Source organism: Amborella trichopoda, chromosome 8 (assembly GCF_054954075.1).
Source record: "Amborella trichopoda isolate Santa Cruz 75 chromosome 8, AtrichopodaSantaCruz75HAP2 v2.0, whole genome shotgun sequence".
Classification (NCBI taxonomy): Eukaryota; Viridiplantae; Streptophyta; class Magnoliopsida; order Amborellales; family Amborellaceae; genus Amborella; species Amborella trichopoda.
Window position 1 is genome coordinate 19,749,630 of NC_142343.1, and position 20,021 is coordinate 19,769,650.

General features: G+C 38.4%; 1 protein-coding gene across 6 annotated transcripts in view; it reads right to left on the reverse strand.

Annotated features, from left to right (window-relative positions):
- Positions 1-19,175, reverse strand: part of ELP2 (elongator protein 2) — a 45,511-nt gene extending 26,336 nt beyond the window's left edge. For 2 of the 6 annotated variants that reach the window (XR_016061001.1, XM_020671040.2), the window contains exons 1-9: positions 17,652-17,780; positions 16,555-16,708; positions 16,300-16,459; positions 16,110-16,197; positions 11,906-11,991; positions 11,635-11,788; positions 7,340-7,500; positions 6,583-7,248; positions 5,389-5,710 (exon numbers count right to left, since the gene is read on the reverse strand). Coding sequence is in view for 2 of the 6 variants with exons in the window: in XM_020671040.2 (XP_020526699.1) it covers positions 5,389-5,710; positions 6,583-7,248; positions 7,340-7,500; positions 11,635-11,788; positions 11,906-11,991; positions 16,110-16,197; positions 16,300-16,459; positions 16,555-16,658 (1,741 nt within the window). In the remaining 4 variants the exon portion in view is untranslated. Of the gene's footprint in view, positions 1-5,388; positions 5,711-6,582; positions 7,249-7,339; positions 7,501-11,634; positions 11,789-11,905; positions 11,992-16,109; positions 16,198-16,299; positions 16,460-16,554; positions 16,709-17,651; positions 17,781-18,990 lie in introns of those variants that run through there. The other 4 variants (XR_016061004.1, XM_088874151.1, XR_016061002.1 and 1 more) reach the window with 3 other exon arrangements.
- Positions 19,176-20,021: the final 846 nt, after the last annotated feature.

The window sequence follows — 20,021 nt, forward strand, 5'->3', positions numbered from 1 at the left end:
AAGGAGGGGGAGAGTCGGCGAGAGGGAAAACAAAGACAAACAATGAGAAAGGGCCGGGTCCGAGGGTGGAACCCGACAACGAAGCAGACTAGCCAGGCACAAGTTCGAGGACGGGTTCTTTACCGGGTTGACTAGGGGGGGTAGAGGCTCGAATGGGATCGTCGAGAACGGTACTGGAAGAGGACAGGATATCGGTCCTAGCAAGAGCTGACTCCGTTCCTGGCGACTGGACACTTGTAGTCTGCAGGGCCGGGTTAATGAGTCTAGGGCCGTACCCCAGCCATTCCCGATGCTGGCGACGAGCCTGCCAGGAGGCCGAAAGTGGAGGTTTGGGAGCCTTGCTCCGGAGTCGCACCGAGAGGTTCGGAAAAGGAGCTAAGGCCTGTCGGTGGCGTCTCCTGGAACAGCGGTTGTTGCACTCCACAGTGGTCCAGGGATGAGGATCAGTGGGTGGCGGGGAGGCGGACTAATAGAAGAAGGAAGAGGACGGTGGCGAAGCTCCCAACCACGAGAGAGGTACACGACAGAAGAGAGAGTCAACTTCAAGCGAAATGCTAGAGGGGATAAGGCTGATATCCAACACCTCCAGAAGAAGGCGAATGGAGCTAAAAGGTAGGGACTCTATCGACTTCCAGTGAATGGAAACTAGGTCGCCGCAAGCTTCCGCTACTTTCCTGAAGGTCGCGGGGGACCAAGCATGGAGAGGGACGTGGTCTAGGGTAAGCCAGACACGTTGTTTTCTGAAGGACCCGTGACAGGGGGCCCATGCCCGAAGCGAGCAAGAAGGGCTTTGGAAGGTGGCTGAAGAGGGTGCATTAAGGGCACACAAAGCAAACTCAAGGAATGGGAAGAAGAAGAGGAAATCTCCACCAGAGATGCGTCTGCAAGTGAGAGAAGGTTCACGCCAGTTACGTTTTGCCCATCGTTCTATGCCTCGCACATCGTCGCGCGTAAGATGAAACCTGGCCACTAAACAGGAGGCGAGTTTAAGCTTAAGTTGGGCAGAAACATCAGTGGGGGTAGGGATGATGCAAGGTAGAAAAGGGGTGGGAGAGCATATTAGGAGGGTCAGTCGGAGCTGAGGTAGGAGGAGCAAAGGTAACCACCTGAGAGAAGGTTGCCTTGTAAGGTTGCTTAGACGCCTCACCTGGCGGATCAGGACCCCAAGGAAGCGGGGGAAGGGCTTTGGTGGCTAGATGCTGGGGTCTAGGAAGAGGGGGAAAGGTTTTGGGGTAAAGGGCGTAGATCTGGTCCCAACTGAGAGGAGGGGGGTGAGGAGGACAACGACGTTTCATGAAGTTGATTTCAAAAAACTCACCACGTGAGTTTTGAAACAGTGATGGTTACCAATTTATGGAACTTTCAAGTAGAACATGAATTACGGGGAGAACCTAAAAGGGTTGGTGCAAAAGAAGTGCATAATGCTACAAGCATGAATTCTCAGCACACAGTCTCATATATCAATTTCTATTCTATTTTAAAGGATGTATATTTTGATTTTAGTTTTACGGTTTAATTTTAGGGTTTTTTAGTTTCTAGGAATTCTGGGGACTTTTTAGATATTTTAATTAAAGTTACAGACTTTAGTTTCAAGTTATACTTAAGTTAGAATATTTTGGTCAAAAGTTAGTTGTATGGACAAATATTATCTAAAACAATAATTTTTCAATATAAATAAGGGCATGGATGGGCCGAAGAGTCATTCATGTATTCCTCTTTAAGAAAAAAATACTGTCTTGTAAAAGAAACCTAAGGCTTGAGCCCTAAGTGGGAAAAAACCCTAGGGTTTCTCCAAAATTGTGTGCTTCTTGCTAATTTTTCTGGGTTTCTTCAAGTTCTTCTACATCACTTCTTCACCTACCTGAGAGAATATTATGAGAGAATTGAAGAAGAATCCCTACATGAACTGTTCCTACCAAGAAGTCACAACTTGTAATGAAAAGGCACAATGGGAAGACGCCATGATTGATGAATTTAACTCGATCAAACAAAACAATGTTTGGGAACTAGTTAAACTACCTCCTTATGGAAATCCCATAAGCTGTAAGTAGATTTATAAGAAGAAATTAAACTCAAAAGGGAAGTTGGAGAAATACAAATCCAAATTAGTTGATAAAGGCTTGACCCAGAACGAAGGAATTATTCATGATGAGACCTTCTCCCTTGCAGCAAAATTCCCTTCCATTAGAATCCTAATAGCTATAGCAGTCCATTTCGCCTTCGAAATCCACCAGATAGTTGTTAAGACTGCATTTATGAATGGGGAGTGAGAAGAAGAAATTTATATGAGACAACTAAAGGGCTTCATAGAAAATGAAAAGGAAAACCTAGAGTGTAAACTCAATAAGTCCCTTTATCGCCTTAAAAGAGTTTGATTAGCAGGTTCCGAAGTAATCTAAGCATGGAGCACTGAAAGGCCATCAAAAGAGTACTACGATATTTGAAGGGAATATGCACTCACTTATGGAGGCGGCACGGATATACAGATACAAGGATATTCAAATGCCAACTATTAGGGCGATTCAGATGAGATGAGGTCATCATCCGGATATATCATCGTGTTTGCAGATGACGTTGTTTGTTGGTGCTCAAAGAAATAGGATATTACTACACTCTCAACTATGGAGTTAGAGTATGTACCCTGTTTTTTAGTTGTGAAGTTCCTGAATCAACTCAAATTTGATTCAATGAAGTGCACGAGTGTCAGAACTATTTATATGATAAAGAGTCGAGGTTTCCCAAGAAATCAAGGCATATAAAGCCGTGCTACTACCACATTCGCAACGAGATCCGAGCAGGAGACATTCAAATGGCATATCTCCCGACAGAGGCTATGTTAGCATATCCTTCGACGAAAGGATTGGTGGCAAAGGTTTTTGGATGGGCTTGAGAGAAATTAAGAGGGAGTGATTTGTATGGCCTTCAAAGGCTAAGTAGGAGGTTTTGTAGCCTTTAAAAGCCTAGAGAGCTTGTAAATATGATATTTCATTGTGGAATATACACTTTAGTGGGAGTGTGTGTTAACTGACCAAGGGTTTGGTGGCCCAAGTCATGTCCAAAACCCTTATCCCTGGGCATGTGGCACTACCGAGAAGGGTTTGCAGTGGATCATCCCTTGTTCAGGTCGAAGAGATGCCCAGGGATGATATTTGTAGGTCAGGATAACTGTGTGGTCTCCTTTGTGCAGTTGTAAGCCTATGAGAGCAAGGGTAAAAGCCTCAACAAACTTTATCATGGCATGTACATATGACAGCTGCATTACTGGGAAGCAGTCTTATAAAGGGACACGTGTACATGTATATTGAGAGAGCTTCTTTTGCACTCTAGTGACAAGTGCTAAGCATGCTCTTCAAAGAGAGAACTGAAATCCACATTCCACGATCATGATCCCACTACTTATTGTCCAACTTTGATAAGCCAATCATGAGCCCCTGAAATAAAACTGTGGGTCATGAGTCTTTATTGGGTTGAATAAAAAAACAATAGTCGATCATGGTTTCTAAGGCAAGTGGAGTTCCCTTTATTGTCGTTATTTTTGACCTATTGGTATCAGTCCACTCCTAATATATTTTATTTAGGTATTATAAAAAAAATTATAATTTTAAATCTTTTTTCGAAATTTTAAAATATTATTTCTTCTGTAATATTCATCAAAAGGATAGTTTTGAAATTTGCAGAACTTAAAATAACATATGTGGTACCAGGGATCCAGCCCCACGTGTGTGTTTTTTTTTTAAGAATGGGGACCACATACACCCCTAGTGGACCACACGCCAATTTTTTTTTATAGGAAAAAGTGGGCGTGCCACTTTTTTGGGGAAAAGGGGGCACAACGTATATTTTCATAGTGTTGTTTAAATTTTAAATTGGTTAAGAATAGGAAATCTATTTAATTTTAAATTGGATTTTGTTTCCTATCCTAGTGAGTTTTTAAAATATAGATTATCCTAGATTATAGGAAATCTAGATAATGATAAGATTGGTTATATTTTAAATTTGAAAAAGAGTTGGACTTGGGTCAAAATTAAAAGGGATAAGGTTTCTATCCTTCGACCTAAAATCATGATGGTTGATTTGTAGGGATGGATGGCTCTGATTAAATCTCTCACCCCACATTCCTAATTATTCTAAACGTCTAACTAAAAATTGGATGAGGCATACTTAGATTGGAATCATATTCAAAATAGAAAATAAATCTTGTTTCTATTTAAACAAGATTTCAACCCCCTCTCTTGTTACAAAAGATTTCTCTCTCATGCCCTAAGATCTCTCTCCCTTTCTCTCTCTCTCTCTCTCTCTCTCTCTCTCTCTCACACACACACACACACACCACAATTCTCTCCTCTATTTTTTCTTCACGCACCTAAAAGAAGGGGAGAGGCTCCTCTTATTATTCATGCCACCCTCTCTCTCTTCTATTTTTTATCATGCCAGTCTCTCTCCAATTATCGGAGTAAATTCTATCAAAAGAAAATAAAAAGACAAAAGATGGGACATGAAACCCTAAGTGGGGTTTCTTATATTTTGATGAAAGATGGGAGAAGCTCAGCCTAGAGAGAGATCAACTCACGAGTTTGGTCCTATTTTCTTCCCATAGGATTTCAATAAACCATTGTTGGTTTTTTAGCTTTCTAAAAACCGTAGGAAAAGAAGTATTGTCTATAAATCTTCTCTATCTCAGAATTTTTAAAAACACCTAAAAGAGTAAAAGTGCGCCATCGGTCAGGGAATTGGGTGTGGGGTGTACCAAGACCTGTACAGGTAACTCCAGGCATCCTCCAGTATGTCTTCCAAGTAGTTTTAATTAATTTTCAGAATTATTTCTTATTTTCTGTAAATCTCAGTTTTGTATTTAAAAACTATAGTGGAAGTTTGTTTAAGGCTCTTGAATAGTTTCTATTTTTTTTGCAGTAAAAATAACGATCCTAAGTTGTATCTAGGGTATTAATTTGATTTACAGCAATATTTAGTGGCCTTTGTATGTGGAATTCAAGTATACTGAATAAAAGTAAAATAAAATTTTTAATTTAATACCTTGAGTTCTACATAGTCACACCTTTCACAACATGTATGTACCAAGAAAAATTATACATTCCGCCATAAGAGCCACACACACACGTACCAACATCATCATCCATAGAATAGAAAATAACCTTGAGAAAGTAAGCGAAACTAGATAACCAATATAAAATAAATAAATAAATAAAGGCAACTTGATAACCAGCAGCATTACACAAGTGAAGATTTAAGAGATGCAAAAACACAAGCAAATCCTAACGTCTCCTTTTATAGAATACAACCTAAAGAATGTAAGGTTCCAATTAGCAAAGCGAAAACAGCCGTATAAACCAAAACAAAAATAGTAGCTGAAACTTCATTATCACACACCTTGAATATAAACGGGCTTTTGAGACAGCCCAAGAGCAGACATATTTGCACCTAGAATTTGGATTTCTTCATTTGTATCTTCCATGCAGACTGAGCTGCCCAAAAGCCCATGGTGTAATGTCTTCAAAAAGGACAGAGGAGCTTCGAACACTCTTGCAACTTTTTCATCTGCTCCACTAACAAATAGATGATTACCTTTTCCTTGAACAATAGTAACACAGTTAATATCATGACCATGAACTTGTGGACGAGCTATTTCATGCCATAAAGCTCGTTTTCCGAGACATTTCTCTCTTTCCCATGGACCAAAAATACGAGCTGTCTGTCATTTCCCATTTTTAGGGTTAGCTTAGAAGTTGTTTAGCTAAAGTTGCTACCAAAATTTCAAGCAAAAACACATGAACTATATCAATTTACAATAGAAGAAAATAGCTTACATGCATAATAGCAAAAGGTGACTGAGGCTCTTGGATACATATTCAATTACATGAGGGCAACTTAAAAACTGTATTTAGAAATAATTTTGCAAGATTCACTAGTCTATCACGCCATGAATCAATAGGAACTCGTCAAAGTTCTCCTTAATACCGACAAGAAAAATATATAGGAAAAATAATATTGTAATGAACTAATATACTTCAACAAAGGTTCACTGGGACACGAGAGTTATTATGATGAGAACAAAGAATACCATGCTATAAGAAGAAAACAGACTAGTACTTGTTGCTAATTGTTATATAAAATAGACTAGTAAAGGCTGGAAACTGTGAAGTTTATTACGCGGTGTATATCAGGATAAGTATGATCTTTAAGTCATGTAGATTTTCATATTCCCTCTATATGCTATCATTGGAATCAGCAACAGCTATCATACACATGCAGAACACGATAGAGCCAGACAAAAACATACACACTTGATTTCTAGTTTTAGAAATATTTGCACTTTATTTCTAGTTTCCTCTTCCATTGATTAAAATTAGTAGTGCCAGCTATTACAGGTAAGACGTCAACTCAAAATAAAACCTGATGAACAGCAAAGAGAATTGCACCATCTGCTTTAAGTCAGAAATCTAAGTGTTCAGTACTATAGAAGCAATATGCAGCCTGATATAGAACGCCTGAAAAAATGTCAACAAAGATATGAATTTCAGTTTCCTGAGACTGTAACATTAGCATTAGCATTCAACTATGTACCTGATCATGACTAACCGACAGCAAAAACTTGGCAGATTTAGACCATCTAAGGTCGGTCACTGCTGCACTGTGGCCAGATGGAACCAGTTGAGGCTGCCAATCTTCAGATTCCCCCCCAACATTCACCCATAGATGGAAAGACCCACCATATCCATGTGCAAGAATAGACTCTCCTTTAGGGCCCCATTGACCTCCATAAAACCCTAAAGCAGAATGGCTCAATTCACCAACGGTAACCTCATTCATCCAAAGCCCAGAGGTGCGTTCAGGCCTCCATATCATCATTGTTTTGTCCATAGATGCAGATAACAGGCTCAGAGGCTGACACCACTCACAATTTTCTGGTAAAGACACATGCAGAGGAGGTTGCCATGCCACTGAGTATACCCAATCTTCATGACCGATGAGAAGGGATTCAAGAGAAATTTGAAACCTGATAAGACCAGACCTAAAAATTGGACCTTCAATGTAAGATTGTAAGCCCAGCCCATTCTCCTTTTTATTGGCAGAAGCTCTATGCAAAGCTATCTTCCATATTCGTATACTTCTGTCCTGAGAGGAACTTGCCAAAAGGAGGCTTTCCTCACCACCAATACAAACAGGTAATGAAATATCCAAACCTCTGATCCAATCGGTGTGCCCCTTCAACTCACAAGCAAGGGAAAACTGTATGAAGAAAGGAAAGGGAAATAAAGAACTTGATTAACATTAAGTAGGATAAGTCAACGGATAAATCCACAGAAGGAAAATCCCAAACCTTTCTGGAACTTTCTCCACAATAAATATGAATCTTGTTATCAAGACCCCCCATTGCCAAAACTACATTTCCGCTGTTTCCTGGCAGCTCTGCCATAGACAAGGCAACCATTGGCCTTGGGCTCATGTTTATATTGCTGAGACATGTTAACTTACAATCACCTGCAAAATCCACAAGATAAATGAGAAGCCTCTTTTAGAGAACGTGCTAGGAAATGATCGAGCAACATAGAATCACTGACTCTACTAAGCACATTTATCAATCTCATAATTGACACAATCATAACAACTGAGCCAAAGGGAGAAGCACCACCTGCATGGTCAACCACACTAACAATATCAATACCTTCCACAAACTGACTAAAGAAAATTTAAGCCAGCCTTTGTTATTTTAAGTTCCAGCCAGCCAAGGATCGAGGCTTATAAGGAAATTTATTGATAACCCGAGGAATGCAGAAAATTTTATTAGAAAAAAAGAAAAAGCCTAATCTCAAAGTTACTTTCGAAACGTTGGTTAATCAAAAAAGAATTTATGCAAAATGCACCGCACAGATATTAGAGGCATGGCAAATACTGGGAACAGCCCATTAGGGAAAACAATCATTGTCAGCATTTCCAAGTTTGTTTTTTGTGGTTAAGCAATCAAATTTATATATTATAGGTAATTTATAGTAACTTTTACACAAACCGATCATGAATCCGAAACCAACGTTATATGCTCATGCTAGGGCATTCCATGTACTGAAGGTATGGCCCTTGATAGAGCAGAATGACATAATAAGATTCACGTAGGCGACCACAAATATTTGGGATGAGGCTTGGATGACAATGATAGTACGTAACCCATAGTAACTCAAGGGATAAAGAGTGTCCACATGCGGCTACACACCTTAGTTAACTGAAGAATGATAAGGGACCAAGAGCAGGTAATAATTTTCAAATGGTCCATCACTGCAATACACCTAACAAGCATATAAAACAAAGAACTATACAATTCTTTTTTCAAATAATAATGATGCACAAATATATAACAAAAGGAAACCCATAAGCATTAAAACCATTCTAAAGGAAAATATTATTAATAGAAGATTCAACTAACAGAATGATGACCTTGAGGACTAGTTTATAAGCCAAATGATGGAAATTTTGCAGACCCCACAAAGCAAAATTGGACAAACAGAGATTTTCCCAGATTTTGTCTTTGAGAATGGATTTTCCCAGATTTTTTCCCCTTTCGTTCTTCCTTTTTCCATTGTCACTTTTTGCTTTGTCCCTAGGTAAACCCAAGGAAGTTGACATATTCCACTGCTTTACCTATTTGTTATCTATCAAAATAAAACATAAAAAATAAAATAAAATCCAAATTGGAAGAGCTCATTAAGTCAGCTCAAACAGGGTTGCACATATTGATTCCATGGATGGGTAAGCAGTTATGTGAACCTTTGGACCAAGAAATCTAATGAAAAGAAATTTCTTAGTTTGGAGATGAACCAGGCGAGAGATCCTTTGGATAGCTAATACATAAAGCCTGTGGTTTGTGCAAACCAAAGCGAAGGGATGACATGGTAGGAATTAAACAGTATAAGATATAGTCGAGGCCGTCTCTGGGTACTGAGTTTGCTTCTTTTCCCTTTTAACTATTTTTCTTTCTTTTCAAAGGTGTAAAGTAGTACTGGTTTGGAGCTCCCACAAGCAGTTAAAAAATGAACATGACACACCAGTGTTCCACATGCATCTAAGCTATGAGAAACTTCGGTCCAAAACTAAGTACGGCTTGATAAGTTGGCACATTTATTTTGATCTAGCAAAACCACGAAGCATTTGTTTAAATAGCAGAAGTTTGACAAAAAGTCATATACGCAAACTCATGGCTTACATGATAGAATAAATAAGTGAACAATCTCCCTTCAAAGGGTTGCAACTTCAAGCCCTGCTCAAGTCATTTCCTATGCTCAAATTACTCTCCCGTGCAAAAGAGTGTTGACAAGCACCGAACTGTTGACACGTGGAAATCCGACACCAGGCCAAGTATCACAGTAACACTACCAACAAGAAGGCCGCCTACTGTATCACGATTCATGAATATGACACTACAAAAAGTTTTTGAGTTCAACAAATAAGACAGTTTATCGATTGTCCACCAGGTGGATCTTGGTTTCTCCATATCGACATCTGTCTTGTTCTTACTGAGTTAAACTAGGTGAAGCTTTGGACTCTGGAATTTTCTCATATAGATGTTTTTTAAATAATTTTCCCCTATTGATGTTGTTTATTGTCTTGTTATTCAAGTAGTTTATGGCCTTGTTATTCAAATCTTCTATGGTCCTTGTAAATAATCGTAGAAGCATCATATTCAAATAGACAGCCTAAGTTTGATGTTTATTAATTTTCCCGCATTTTCACATCATAGTCATTAAGAAACTCAAAGGCAAACACATTTCCTCTTTCCACAGCTACCTTGGGACAGCTGAATCCACCAAGGCTTAGGCGAATGCACTGCTCAAAGGATTAAAGAGGTTTAACCCAGCTTGGAGTGAAAATCTTATAGTGGATGAGGACTCTGAGTACGTCATCTTGTGAGCCAATAGGAGAAGCCAATACCCATGGAGACAGTTCCTATAGTTGATCAGGTCGTTCATCTTTGCAGTCATCCTCAAGCCATCTTCCGTCATATTTGGCAGGAAGCCAATTCAGGCAGCCGATGCTCTGTCTAAGGAAGGGCACTGCAGAAGGTGGTGCCCACACCACTTGAAGTTTGTTGTCTCATTTTCTTTTAACCCATTTATCCCCTCTCTGTCTTTATGGTGGCTCTCTCTCTCTCTCTCTCTCTCTCTCTCACCACCCAAAAATAAAAAATAAGAAAAATAAAGGGGAATAGGCCTCTCTGCCTCCCACCATGTTATAGGCCTCCTTCCTGCCTATGTTTCTTATTCCTCTCTTCCCCTCCCAACTTTCTACTTCCTTTCCACCCCAACATCTCTACACTATCCTTTTTCTTATCCTCACCCCAATGCCTATTTTTTCTCTTCAATCCTTCCTTCTCTTCTTCCCTCCTCTCTCTCTTTTCTTTCTATCTTTAGCAACTCTTGAAGTTAATATTTTTCTCTAATTTGTGATAGAAAAATTAAGACCGCTTGAGCCCCCAAAATGTGGGATGCCTACACTTCCTTTATTGGACTATTTTTTGGATTTCTACCTTTGGTGACATGTGGCCTGCCACTACCTCACTTCTCATGAGATCTTTTGTAACTATTATCACAGTATTACATCGTCACCCACATCAACAAACATTAAGAGATTTCATATGTTTAGCTCTTATGTACTTGTACTTAAATCAAAGCCACAAAAATGTAAAGAATGCAACATAAACACATATCCCTAAATAGAAGTCTCCTGGGGATGATATTCCAGTCACACAGGAAATTTCAGTAATGAATTAGCATCCAATTTTCATAAGTTTATACAGTTCTGATAAAACAAAGAAAAACCTTTAAATCTCAGCCATCCAAGATTTATCATCCTGGTCACTCAAAAATTAATAATAATAATAATAATAAAGTCACAGCACTAGCTTAAGAGGAAAAGACCAAACAGCCCAAATGCTGGACGAAAATGACAATAAAATCTTAGTGCTAAAAAATCCCAAAATGCCCTAAAAAACATAGTCTAAACATCCTCAAAAAATCACCAAAATTTAGGAACATCCATGTGGCCAGAATGGGGACTTTTTACCCTACAAAATGTTGCCGGCATTGCTGACATCTGTATGAGAAAGAGGCAGCTTTCTGACATCCTAGTTTATGATGTTATGAAGTTATGGAAAGAGGCAGCTTTCTGACATCCTAGTTTATGGAACTAGCATGACATCATTGCGACATTCTAGAATAGTGTTTCGGGTAGAATCATGCCAAGAACAATGGACAAGAATCGAAGTCACATAGGGGAACCAACCCTAAACCAATCAAGAATGTGATTATCAAGAAACTTAACCAACATATCACAAGCATGTCTACTATGTAGCATGTTGAACAATATATCAAACAACTTTCAAAAGCATACACAACCTAACTCTTTCCATAACAACTCGGAATGCCTCAAGATTTGGCAATAGCAGGTGCGAAGTAAGAGTTCTGTGCTTAAATATTGTATAATGTCAGCATTCAATTCCTTAATACCACAAAAGAAGGACAATAAAATTTTGTGCATCACCCAGCAACTACAATATGGAAGTAACTGACAGCCATGGAGTGTAACCTAAAGTTAATCAAACTCCAGTAAGCTAGTTGTTCAACTTACCACCAGCAGTAGATGGAAGGACAATTTCCCATACACAAACAGTACAATCTGATGATGTAGAAGCAAATAAAGCAAGAGATGGGGAAAGTGTGAGCCCAGCAATGCATGTCACCCCTCTTTGGTGTGGTTTCTCTATTTGTAAGACTTGCCTCCACTGTGAAGAAAGACAAATATAAACATATAGCAGCAAAATTGGTAAAACAATCATATTACTAGCGAATTTGTCAATTTGAGGAAACTAGACAAACTTTTCAACCATAAAATTAAGTACCTTTCTTTCTTTAAGGAGGACTGCCCATAGGATGATACTTGCATCAGCACTTCCAGAAAGAAGAAAATGCTCATCGGCATGCCAAACTATGAACATTATTATGAACCAATCCATTTATTAAATAAATTAGTTTCCTGAATAATAGGAATTACTCAAATCTAAGAAGCCATAAAGTAAATCTGTTGATGAATGAAAAAATGGACACTACAGAAGTTTGTTACTGCTAGAAAGATAATAACAATAATAGTTACTAAGTCTTTGAATTAATGATATTTGGAATATTCATCCTGCAGAAATTGGTGTGGATGGTAGTCTTCAGATTTTGAAAGATTCATTGAACAAATTATTATCAACACTATCAAATGCATTGAGTTAGGCTGCATTACTAAAAGAGAGCAAGGCCCTGCCAAGGCACCCAACCATGCCTACGCACTTAATCAAACTAGCCTGGGCAGGTGCCCACCTACGAGAGCAAGGCCCTGCCAAGGCACCCAACCATGCCTAGGCACCTATGCAGGCACCTTGATGCCCTGAGACGAGGAAAGAAGAAAACCTTCGGCCAACAGAAAAATGGTTTTTTTTATTCCATAAAGGAGGGAAAAGGATTTTGGGGAGATATTTACAGTGAATTTGAAAGAGAAAAACCAATGTTGTCACTTCATTTTTCTTCTCTCCCATCTTTTGCTTTATCTTCCGTGCATTTATTATTCCTTACCTTATGATTACCTCACCTCCCCTCTTCCCTCTCCTGTGCAACAACGGGCCCATACACGTGGCACCTCACTCTCTCCACTTGCCCCTCATGCTCATCCTCTTCTTGACACTTGTCATGTGTCCTAATAAACTATATTATTTCTCTTATATTAGGCTTTTGGGATGAAAGAGAAAGAGGGAGAGGAATGAGAGGTACGAATGAGAAAGGGGAGGCTTAACAAAACCAGGGAGCTCATGGGAAGTAAGGTGTGAGGTTTTTACGGATTTAGTGAGCATTCTCTCTCTAGTTAGAGACAGTGAAGCACTAGTCTCGCGTAAATTTCAAGTAACATGTTATGTTATATTTAATGATATATTTTGGCGCGGGATGATCATGTATATGCTTCATTTTTTCCCAATCGATGTTTTAATGTAGTATACCGATTGGATGATGTTTTTGTAGTGAGAGAGATGTTTATTTTCAATAGATGTTTATAGTATCATACCAGTTGGAAAGACATATCAGTATTTTATAGCTGTGATTTTGTACAGTTCACATGAGTGAGCAACTCAGGGACTCAAGAATAATTTTTCGATCTGGCTATATCCTGAGAGTGTATTCGCCAGAACCCGTTTGCACCGAATTTTACCAAGATGGGGGGGTTTAACAGTTTGAAATTGGGCGTCTCACCATGGTTTACCAAAAATCACAGTGGACATGAACTCCCAAACACAGAACCTAAAAACAGGGGATCTGGAGGCACGAGAGGAGCTCGAGAAGTCTTTGGACCACCACTTTTATTCTCCCATCTTTTTGCTTTTGTCCTATTTGCTTTTAATGGTGTTTTGCACATGATGACCTCACCATCCTTCTCCCTCTCCTTCCAAAGGCCACGTGCCTTAACACATGGCAAGTCTCTCTCTCCAAGTGTCTCTCTCCCTCTTGCATGTATTGACAATTCTCTACCTTCCAATATAATATTAGTTTTTTAGTATTTAAGCTTTGGGGAAGAGAGAGAAAGCACAAGGGAGAAGTACGAGCTTGGGAGTGTGAGGGGTGTGAGACTAAAGGCAAAAACCAGCAACCATTAAAGTGGGGCATGAGGTGTTTCAAATGCACAATGAACTCATAGAAGTTATTTCTTGATGTTTCATCTTTCATTGAGTGAGATCAATCTTGTTGTTGTGAATTTTGAGAGTTTTTGAGCATGCAACTCAGTAACTCTGATAGATTTTGATCTGGCAGTAGCCTAGGGGTGTATTTACCAAATACCCTATTGCATCTCGGTTTTGTACCGGGTAGGGGGTGATCAACACTTCGAAGAAAGCGAGCTCCTCTCGTTCTTTCGAATCTCAGAGTTTTATTGCCACTTCATTTAACCTCGGAATCCTACTCTGATTCCTACAGGAATCCGCCTAGTACTAGAAGTGTTTCAATTTCCTGATATAACCTCTGAATCCAAATCTGATTCCTACGAGAGTCCGACTGGTACTGGGAGCGTTCTAGTTCTATTCAGGCTTTATCCCAGTCTAGGCGAGGTGGTGTCTAATTTTTTCCAAGATGTGAAATAGTGAAAGGCTTATCGAGCGTACATTAGACTTATCGATCATAAGTTACACTTATCGAGTGACAGTCAGATTTATCGGGTATCAGTTAGACTTATCGGGTGTGCGTTAAGCTATCAACTGTGTGTTAAGCTATCGACTGTTCATTAAAGCTATCGCATGTGCGTTAAAGCTATCGACTGTGAGTTAAAGCTATCGACTGTGCGTTAAAGCTATCAATTGTGCATTAAAGCTATCAACTGTGCGTTAGGTTATCAACTGTGCATCAACTATCACCACAACAGAGCTAACACGCCAAACATTAGAGGTAAGTTAAAGTATCTAAAATATTTCGCTTTCAACTAAAAAAGATAGAATGAAACAAATACATTACAGTTATTGAACAATCATTTTATCTCCTTACCTAACATTAATTGGGTAATACTTGAAAAAACCACATAAGACCCTTAGTATAGGATTGTAGTTCACTAAAACACAAAAACTCAAAAATGTATTCACCCAAAAAAAAATCAAATATGTAAAATAGTGGCCCATCCAAAATGTGTTGTTTTACACCAATAAAAAAAATTGAAAAAGGTGAAATTAATCAAATTTTTATACATAGAAAGAAAGCAACAAAATGCTTAAGAAAATCTAAATATTCGATTCTCACCCTGAATTCCTAGCTCCCTAAGTTTTTAGTTGTCACTGATCTCTCTTGCTCTCCATATTGATGCTTTAGTTTAGAGAGAGAAGATTTTTAGTTGGGTTATTCTTACTCGAAATCTGCCTATTATTTTAAGATTGATAGATTATTTTTTGGGAATATATTGCTCATATTTAAGAAAATTTATTACGGAATTTTTTATCAAATCAAGATTCTCAATTTAGTCCCACTTTTAATGTGTGAAGATATTAAGTCAATGAAGAGAAAAGAAGTTTCAATAAATCTATACAAAAGAAGACTTTTTAGTCCCACTTTTAATGTGTGAAGATATTAAGTCAATGAAGAGAAAAGAAGTTTTAATAAATCTATACAAAAGAAGACTTTTTGAAAAGTTATTTCTTTTAAAAAAGTATATATCAAATACGGATTTATATCGGTTCCATTAAAAAGAGTGATTTTTTTAAGATCTTTAGAAAACTCGGAGTTCTTAACAGATTTCAATTTTTTTTAAAAAAAATCGCGTTTTAATTGGAGACTTGCTAACTATGAGGCATACTATGGGTACCAAAGTTCAACTAGGTGAGGGCTTGAAATAGGCTTCCATGATGTGAACTTCAGAAGAACATGAAAATCCAAGGGCCAGCTAAAATTCCATAAGCAAAAACCTCGAGTGCCCCAATGGAAAATGAAAATCTTGATTAAAAGAATTTGGAGATTAATCAAATCCCCTAGGTCTCATATCCGTAAAGAGATGGCTGAACTATGCTGTATATGATATTTATTTAATAGGAAGTAATCCCCCAAAAAAACCACCCATATGTGCTATTCATTCAAGAAGGTCAAATATGAGTAGGCATCCCAAAGATTCTACGCCAGACTCTTTGTGGTAAGTGGTAAAATACACTACTGGCCTTTATCACCTTAACAGTACTTCTGTTATTTCTTTAAGAGCCTTAATTTCAATGAGCAAGTACACAATTTCCTCCAATAAATTTTATAAATCGCACTAAAACTGTCAAGTTCTCTTTGAAAATTGTCAACAGAATCAGTCCAAAGTTGAAGGTTAGTATCCAAAGCAATTAATATTTATCAATGCAAGCAACCACAAAAAAGAATAAAAGTAACAATAATCAATGATAAACGGTAATACCTAATAGAATGCGAAATAAGGGCAGAGAGAGGTGAGAGAAGAGGGGGGGTTGAAAGGAAAAAACACAGATTTCACCTATCAAAAGACGTGCTTCCCTTATCTCACAAATTAACTCACAGCATTGAATTTCAAACAAGAAAAGGCCATACCTTTAGAAACATCATAATTACAAGGTATCCATTCAGTACAATTTACAACTGCATTGTGTCCTGGAAGTGTAGTCACAATTTGTGCACTCTGTCGAACAACATTAAAGTTACACCATACAATGAGAACAACTTCAAATGGAATTTTGAGCGAACAACTTCTAGAAAATAAAAGACAGTACACATATAAAACCTTTGGGCACAAGATAGCAACTGCATTTTGAGCACCAAAAGCGACTAAGTCACATGCACCCCAAGCAACAGTGTTGACAAGTCTGTTGCATCCAGCTCCAATGAACACACACTCCACCTCAACATGATTGATTTTGTTCAGCTCATCAACACTCTTTAACCTAAAATTAAAGCCCATATTCAAATGTCAGAAATTCAAATAAAATAATTCAGAATTCAGCATTGTTATGTTCTCATGTTGTCATTGTCATCGTACATTGTCATTGTTGTTCTCGTGTTATTGTTGTTGGTGTTGTTTTTGTTGTTATCGTCCATGTTGTAGTTTGTCATTATTGTTGCTGCTGTTGTTGTCGCCATCATTGTTGTGCATGTTCTTGCGGTTGTTGAAGTTGCATTTTACAAAATTGAAACTGCCATTCATTTGTCAACACCAAACTCCATTTGCTTCAAGTAATGAAATCTATTTTGTTCAAACAACTTCTTTGGCAAAATATGAAGACAGTAAGATCCCATTTAGAAGTTGTAATATATGTGTGTGCAATAGTGACAACAAAATTGGCAACAACAAGACAAATAAGCCCAAAATGAGGTGGGTTAATATTTTGAAGTTTGAGAGCTTCAAATGGCAAATGTGAATATAAAATCCTAAAACACCTAATAAATCAAACTCAGAAAAACAGGTAGGCACTACCGTCCATCCAAATTTAGCCATGGTTAGATAGTTCATCCATAGAGGGGCTACTTATAATCACAATACGGAAAACAGCAATTACTATTGATGGAGGAACATCCAAGTGGTCTCATCTTCAGTGAAGCAAGAGAGGAAAGAAAGGCCAAACTAGTCCAAAGTCCCTACTTCGGTCAAGTTCGGTGGTAGGAGCAGTTTGGGCCCTGCAACTTCCTAAAAGCATAATTTTGTGCTCGTGATTTGTTGAGATTAGAGGAATCGGTGCATGGAGTTGTGCGCATGTTAATCAAGTTTCAATTTCTTCAGGGAATCAACGAATTCAAGTTGGCAGAGCAAGAACCTTTCTGTAACCATGAAAGGGATGACGTTTTGCTCTTTAAACAGGGGAGGAACAAGGAACCGAAAAGGGAGGACAAACTCATAAATTGGTTCATGTAAGAGTTGCAGTTAAAAATAGGATAATTAACAAAGAAATTAAAGATGGGTAACTTAAGGCAGTAGTTACAGTTGAAGCAATAGTTCCAAAGAAAACGAAATTACAATCCATAAAAAAAAAAAAAAAAAACACAGCAGGGAGAGAAGAGACCAGCGAGAAATTGATCGTACTTATACAAAGTTCTGTATTAAATATAAAGGATAAGAAAGAGGAAGGATAGTAAACTTACATTATGTGAGCATATAAGGGGCGGTGAAGAATCTCCAATATATGTATGCCACAGTTTCTATGAGAGAGACACAGAAATCACAGTTTCCATGAGAGAGACAGAGATCAGCGAGGAATGGGGAAAAGCTTGCAATTTGAATAGGGTGGAACAGTGGCAACAAGCTACTTTGTTCTTCTACGAGTATGTTTTCTACGGGCCTAACCCCTCAAAATAAGTGAAGTTCTTTACCTTGTAAACTTTTAAATCGATATGGTTGCAAAAAAATATTTAAGATTTCAAGCCCTGTGGGGTATCTATACTAGGGCTGCCAATAGGAAGGGCCCAGACCGGACCGGGTGGAGGCCCGGTCAAGACCAGAACTGTTCCGGGCTGGACCGGCAAGGAACTGTTCCAGACCGGACCGAAGTCCGATGAAGCACGGAACTGTTCCGGGCCATCCCGACCAACCCTAGGCTCGATGAAGGCCATAATTGTTCCGGGCTGGACCAGTAACGGTCCGGACGTGTAGACCCGAAAACATACGTGGACGCCCGACACGGATAAAATGTGTAAGACCCTGACCCAATAAAAGTTCCGTTAGGCCAATTGGGCCTCGCCCTTTGGTTTTTTTTTTATTCCGAATCTCTTCACAATTTTCTTCCAGTACTTTTTAGAATTGAAAAATAAAAGAAAATTAAAATTCTGTAAACTCTCTGTGCCCACAGCTCTGTCAATATTAGTTAAAAAAACCTCCTTTGTTTTCCCAATCCAGACCGTTCCCCTTTTCTTCAATTCTTAACAGACCAAAAACTTTAGGATTTGGATCTCAACAAAAAACCAAAAACTACAAAAAGATAGAAATAAAACAAAAAAATATGCAATTCCCCAACAAGAGAGAGTAGCAGGAGAGTTAAGATTTTTGAATGAATAACCCATCTGAGTGGGCGTGGTGGGAAGGTTTTGGAGAGGGGGTGGGAGTGGTAGAACGGTTTTAGAGAGAGAAAGCAAACAGTAGGAAAGAGACGAGATTTTTAGGATGTACAGAGAGAGAACCCTGCAGAGAGGTGGCATTGGTTAGTTTTTAGTTTACAGTTTAAAGAGAGAGATGGGTTTTGGGGTTTTCAGCTCTGAACTTTCAGTGTTGAAGCTTAAAGAGAAAGATGGATGGTTTTTACAGAGATGGGATTTGGGATGCTTGGTTTTTTGTGACTCGAGTTTTAAAGAGAGAAAGTACTGGCGTTTAGAGGGATGGGGTTTGGGTTTTGGGCGTTTCTGTTGTTCATGGCGGATTGGAATTGGAATTGTGGCATGTTTTCTCTCATGCGGTTCGTTGCTCTGAGTCGTCTCTTACCGTGCGCACCTTTTTTTTCACCCCTGCCACAAGCGTCCACCCATTGAAACGGCGAAGGCCGTGTCGTAAAGCTCTCTCTCTAAACTGCCGGTATTGTTTAGAGGGTCAGGTAGTTTTAGGTGAGGGTCAGGTAGTTTTAGTTGAGGGCGGGGAGAAGTGGAGAGGATGCTTTTATTTTTGGAAAAGTTATCAACAAAAAAAAAGAAAAAAAATCAAGACGACATTTTTTACATAACTTACCCAGATCTAACTTTTTCTCTCACTTATATTTTCAAAATATATTTTCTATGCAAAAACCCCAACCACATAAAAAATAAAAAAATACCTAAACTACTCTCCCTTATTTTGACCTTACCTACGCTTCTCTCTCCTCTCCCACCAAAATAAGGGGCTTCGTCACGGTGTAAGTGCGGTCTGGCAGTAGCGCTCCAACACTGTTGTCACGCCCCAAGATTTTTAATATTCCCGAGGTGTGACAGACTATTCTTATGTTAAGAAAAATTCAAATTCCTATTAATATATATTGTAATAAAGCAAATTTTTCTATTAATTAAAATTTGTACAAAGTTTGCTTACAACTGGTATTAACATGAAGGCTAGGTATACATCTGTTGATAGAACAAAAATTTATAGTGGTGAAGTTAAACAAAAGTTACAAAGGCGAATTTAGTTATTACATGACTGCATCTTCTTCACAAGCTGGTCCTGATGTGCATTTAACTATGAGACTATTATTACCCTGAAAAATACTTACCATAGTTTGGTGAGTTTGGCTACTCAGTAAGTGATCATCATGGTCCTAAAAATAATCATGATTGGAAGATATAAACATTTTCTGAAGAATGTATGTAAAAAAAAAACAACCTGAGAAAGAATTTCGAGCAAAAGCATTTAACAATTGCACTTTCACAAATCCACAGCTAAACATAATCCAAATGATGGAAATGCATATAAACATTTTAACAGAGATACATTTTCAAATGATTTCATAAAATACCCTACTGGCGTCCCAAGTAGATCACCTATATACCCCACCAGCG